Source organism: Carya illinoinensis, chromosome 4 (assembly GCF_018687715.1).
Source record: "Carya illinoinensis cultivar Pawnee chromosome 4, C.illinoinensisPawnee_v1, whole genome shotgun sequence".
Lineage (NCBI taxonomy): Eukaryota > Viridiplantae > Streptophyta > Magnoliopsida > Fagales > Juglandaceae > Carya > Carya illinoinensis.
Window position 1 is genome coordinate 33,426,271 of NC_056755.1, and position 5,709 is coordinate 33,431,979.

The 5,709-nt window shown below is 40.6% G+C and overlaps 1 protein-coding gene across 1 annotated transcript; it reads right to left on the reverse strand.

Moving 5' to 3' along the window:
* Nucleotides 1-3,667: 3,667 nt before the first annotated feature.
* Nucleotides 3,668-4,675, reverse strand: LOC122306429. The gene is made up of 2 exons (XM_043118857.1): nucleotides 4,611-4,675; nucleotides 3,668-4,475 (listed from the first exon to the last, which is right to left on the reverse strand). Exons 1-2 carry the CDS (start codon nucleotides 4,673-4,675, stop codon nucleotides 3,668-3,670), a joined length of 873 nt encoding a protein of 290 aa, XP_042974791.1.
* Between the last annotated feature and the right edge of the window lie 1,034 nt (nucleotides 4,676-5,709).

Consider the following 5,709-nt stretch of genomic DNA (forward strand, 5'->3'; position numbering starts at 1 on the left):
GAGTTTAATTATTGAGATGAATTATGCTTGCGTGTATTGTGTTGTGTTTTGGTGTCATGATATTTTATTGCATTATGGCATGCATATTCATGTGCTGTAAATGAAAATTGGGTTTTCATGTGAGAAGGCTTTTGGGTAGTTTTGTGATGAATGATTGGAAAGGATTGAGAGGAAAAAGTGACAGTAGGGATGATGATAGAGTCCCGCCTACGATTCTCGCCTATTGTACTTTAATAGGTACCCCTTGTGTGGAAAAGAACTAGAGGGATGGTGGTAAGTAGGGATGGTGATAGAGTCCCGCCTATGATTCCCGCCTATGATTCCCGCCTACGGTGCAGGCTGTAGGGACAGTGGTAAGCAGGGACAGTTGTAGTCTCACCTGCGATTCCCACCTACAGTGGGAGTTGTAGGGATGGTGGTAAGCAGGAATGGCGGTAGAGTCCTTCCTGTGATTCCCGCCTATGATGCGCGTAGTAGGGATGGTGGTAAGCAGGAATTGTGGTAGCCCCTTCTGCAATTCCTGCCTATAGTGGGAGATGTAGGGATGGTGGTAGTCGTGCCTGTGATTCCCGCCTATGGTGCATGCGTAGGGATGGTGGTAAGTAGGGATCGTGGTAGAGTCCGGTTTGCGATTCCCGCCTATAGTGCTAATTGGTTAATGGGCCATTTTATGGAAAAATGGCAATTTTTAATAAATGGATATGTGAACCATTTTCTGAAAAAAGGGTGGATCTTATGATTGGACCATTTTCTGGAAAAATGGCAGGTGGTTATTTTTGGGGAATGGTTTTGGGTCACATGCATGTTTCATCACGTGCACGCATGTTTGTTGGTTGCATGAATGTATTTTTATCTCTTGGGTTGTTTTGGTTGGTTTCTTATTGAGACTTATAATCTCATGGTATTCGATACCTTGCGCTACCATTTTTTGGTGCCATAAATTTTGATGCAGAGGAAGATATTGAGCCTGAGGGATCAGCTCCGCTGGAGGAGTGGCATGTGGTCACTTTGGATCACAAGTTGTGTATCACTTTTTGGCTAAGTAAATATTGGCTTTTACTTTACTTTCGCTGGATAACGTATGAAATTGAAATACTTTTATTTTGATATGTGTGTATTTAAACTTTTGGTACTCAGTTGACTAAATGTAAATTGCTTGCTGTAACTTTTCTTGTACATGTTTTGCATGTTGCACACACTTAGAGCACTTATCATTGGGATTTGTGACCCGTGTTGTCATTATCCTGACGTCACGATTCTCGCAAAATGGATATGCGATGAGAGAGAGAGAGAGAGAGTTCAATAATGTGCTAGTGAGAGTAAGGGGTGAGAGAGAGTTTACTGATGTGATAGTTTCCTAAGTCATGCGTGCAAAAGAGGAATTCTGCGCATTGTTTACTGTTTAAATGGCTGGTGAGGGCTTGAACCAATGGGGTGTTATGTTCCAAAGACCTTAGTTGTTACTATTCGAATGCCTGGTGCGCTTTCGAACGCACCTCTGAGCTAGTGTTAGAATGGCTTGTGTGTTTTCAAACATTGGTCTAAGGACTTATTTGAACATGTGTTCAAACACTTAGCAGTAAGCATGTTTGAAGTTGAGATTTAATGCAATGCATGGTATAGATTGATTATCTAGAGTTTAATGAATGTTGGGAATTAATGGGTGTTGTGGTACACACTATAAGTTGTTGACTTATTACTTTGTATTTAACATTGCATGTTGGGATTTAATCCATGTTGGTATTACGTGACGCCCCCAAACTCTACTTGGGATTAGACAGACATCCGAAACATTGGGACATGCAACATAAGGTTACTTGTCTCTAGTCATGACAATTAAAGATGCAATACATCTAATAATATGCAATATTCGTAACGGATAGTTTTTTTTTTTTTTGAAAAATAATTTGCACCAAATGCCAAGTATCCCAAATAACTCTGAAACATATTTCATAAACATAAAAATGATAGATATTCACAATTACAGCATAAGTCCAAAGTGTCTGCAATCTCAAGGGTATGGGAGACAGAACTCCATAAGTACATGCATAAAACAAAACTACTAGACTAGCTCTTCGATTAACTTGTGTAACTCGACTAGGGATGCCAAAATGCTATCTATAAATCTGATCATTGAGGGAATACATAAACATTAAAGTGGTAAACGTTTTTTAGTACAACATAAGTCCAAAAGGTCTGTAATCATAATAGTACTGGAGACCAAGCTCCTTAAGTACAAGCATAAACTAAAACAACTACTAGGTTAATCCATCGAGTAGCTCGTGCAACTCAGTCAAGGATGTCATAATACAAACAATAAATCGAAGCATTGAGGCTATGAGCTCTATGCCGTGTCGTGACCATCTAATCGATCGTGTCCAGTCAATCAACCTTTGGTGCATCTCCTAATCCTGACACACGGGCTACTATTATGGGAGAAATGGTAGTTGGGACATGCTTGCAAATCTTACCAAGTTAACAAAAAATTTAACTGACAGTTTAAATATGCATGCATGACAGTAAAAGCATATCCATAACATGATCATAATAAGCTTGATGTGGCTTGACATTTAACATGACTTGTATTGACATGAGTTGAACTTGTATGGGAATTGAACATGGATTAAACGTGAATTGAACATGAAATAACATTAGCTTGGATGTAAAATACATGAACTTAACTAAACGTGAGACTGAACATGAACTCTGACAATCAAAATGATTTTACCAGTTGTTTCGTTAGGAATAATGAATAATCAGAATGATTTCACCCAACATATTCTGTCAAAGATACTCAGACAATCAAAATGATTAAACTGAGTATTTGAAACGAGATATCATAACAATTAGAATGATTATGTCCGGAGTACCTTTTAATATTCTGAAAATCAGAATGATTATACACTAGGAGCATTTTAGTAAAGGTATTCTAACAATCAAATTGATTACGCCAAAAGTACCTTGCGTGAATTATCAATGAAAATACTCGAATAATCATAGTGATTACGTCACAAGTATCCCAAGCATGACTGACTGAGAAAATACTATTTCAAGACACACTATGTACTCGAGACATGATGTAACATGAACTGAGAAAACACATGACATGACATAACATAACATGACATGTACATGAGATGAATGATATGACATAACATGAAACAGGTAAACATTATGTGACGTAAGATGTAATATTTCATTACGTAAAGTGCATCATTTAGTGACATGGTATGACATGTAACAAATAACATTTTGTGACATGACACAACATGTAACATATAATATTTCATGACATGGTACAACATTTAACAGATAACATTTTATGACATAGAACAACATATAATAGATAACATTTAATGACATGGCACAACATGTGACAGATGAACATTTCATTACATAGCATATTTATATAACAAATAAACATTTCGTGACATAGCATATTTGTGTAACACTTAAACATTGCATGACAAAATATAATGTGTAATAGAGATATATGTAGTGACATGGCATATGTGATAACATAAGAATACAGACAACTCTTCCCTTACCAACACACATATACAATAATTTGATAGTAGTCGAGTTATGGAGTAAAATGCGCAAAACACGAGAAGCTATAAGTAGAGATTTTTTTTTTTTTTTTTTAGGGAAAACATCAAGTTTTCATTCATAACAATAAGTGTCGAATACAAAAGAGGATAGCATCTACCGTAGTAATGCTATCACCGATGCTTAAAGCATCTTGACACAAAGCGTGAGCTACTGAATTACAAGTCCTCTTTACATGGCTTGTAGTCCACACGGTGAAGGAGTCCAAGTTTACTCTTGCAGCTTTGATCAGCACCCCTGCATAAGAGTCTGCTTCTTCTTTGGAATTTAGACAGTTGACTAACTGCAGGGAGTCACCCTCCATGATCACATCCTGCCAACCCATTGACTTAAGGAAGATAGTTGCTTGGTGGGCAGCATAAGCCTCAGCTAGAAAGGGGTCGGGGTAGAGGGAATGGTTCATTCTCATGGTGGCTAGAACCTTTCCCTCCCAGTTCCTGACTACTGCCCCCACACCAGCCCTACAACTTGTTTTATCTAAGTCTGCGTCCCAGTTAATTTTCAGCTTCCCTTGTGATGGAGCCTCCCACGCTAGGGGAACACTAGAGGGGGAGGAGCACTGTCGGGCAGGTTGGTGTGCTTGATCAAGGTCTGTCATGAGAAGCTTGACACTTTGGTTGATTGAGCTTGGGTGAGAGAGGGTATTGTTGAAGACAACTTCATTCCTTCTTTTCCAAATCTTCCAAGCCGTGAGCCCAAACTCCACCAACTCTTCCTCATCAAAGGTTTTAAGGCACTCTTCTAGCAAAAACTTGAATGAGTGGTAGGGGGAACTAGCCTTTTGGATCCTCCTACTGCACTGGCTCCACACATCCTGGGCAGAGGGACATTCCCATAGGGCATGTGCTACTGTCTCGGGGTGGATCCTGCAAATGGGACAGGAGTCCTCATCAGCAACTTTCTTTTAGAGAAGTCTGGCCCTGGTGGGGATGGCTTCCAGGCAGGCCCTCCAAAGGAAGTTCTTGGTTGCCATTGGGACACCGAGTTGCCAAATAGATGACCAAACCGTGTCTTCTTCCACAGCCACGGAGGACTGGCCTTGCTTCTGCTTCTCCAGCTCCAACATCAAGAAATATGCTAACTTGACAGTGAACACCCCGGTATTAGTGCCTCTCCACAGCAATTTATCAGAAGTGGGGTAGGGGCTTAGGGGAATCCTTTTGACACATTCAACTTATGTACTATCAAAGACAGCCTCAACCAGTGGATAGTTCCATTGGTTAGTGGTCTTGTCAATAAGCATGGCCACCTTAGTGTCTGGGGGCAGGAACCTGATTGAGCTTTGTCGCTTAAAAGATGTCAGTTGAGGGAACCACTTGTCATTCCATATTTCTATAGATTGTCCATCCCCAACACGCCACACAAGCCCTTCCTTCAAAAGAGATCTAGCAGAGATGAAACTCTGCCAAAGGAAGGAGGAGTTGCTTCCCTTCTTCACATCCAGGAAGGTACTGCACTTGAAATACTTCTCCTTGAGAACCCTGGCAGCAAGAGAGCTAGGAGATGAGATGATCCTCCTTCCTTGCTTAGCAAGGAGGGCTCTATTGAAGAACTCAAAATCCCTCACACCCAAGCCTCCTGATCTTTTAGACTTAACCATCTGTTTCCATGAGACCCAGTGGATTTTATGTTCTTTTCCCTGTTGGCCCCACCAAAATCCTTTAACTTGCTTGTTTAGCTCGTTGAGAAGCTGCCTTGGGAGCTTGAAAATGCCCATGCTGTAGGTTGGGATAGCCTGAATGACAGCCTTAATTAAGGTTTCCTTGCCTGCCTGAGAAAGTAGCTTGGTCTTCCAACTGTTCAGCTTTGTTTGAACTCTGTCCAGAATTCCTTTGAAGGACTGGTATCTGCCCCTTCCTACTAGTGCTGGTAGTCCCAGGTATTTCTCATAGGAGTTGGTTCCCCGAATTCCAGCAATACCTGTAACAATTCCCTTGGTCTGTTCTCTAGTGTTTGAGCTGAAGAAGATGGAGGTCTTTTCTTTGTTAAGCCTCTGACCAGAGGCTCTCTCATAGGATGCCAAAAGGGAGTGCAATTGACTCCACTCAATTGAGTTAGCCTTGTAAAATAAAAGGGAGTCATCTGCAAACAACAAATGGT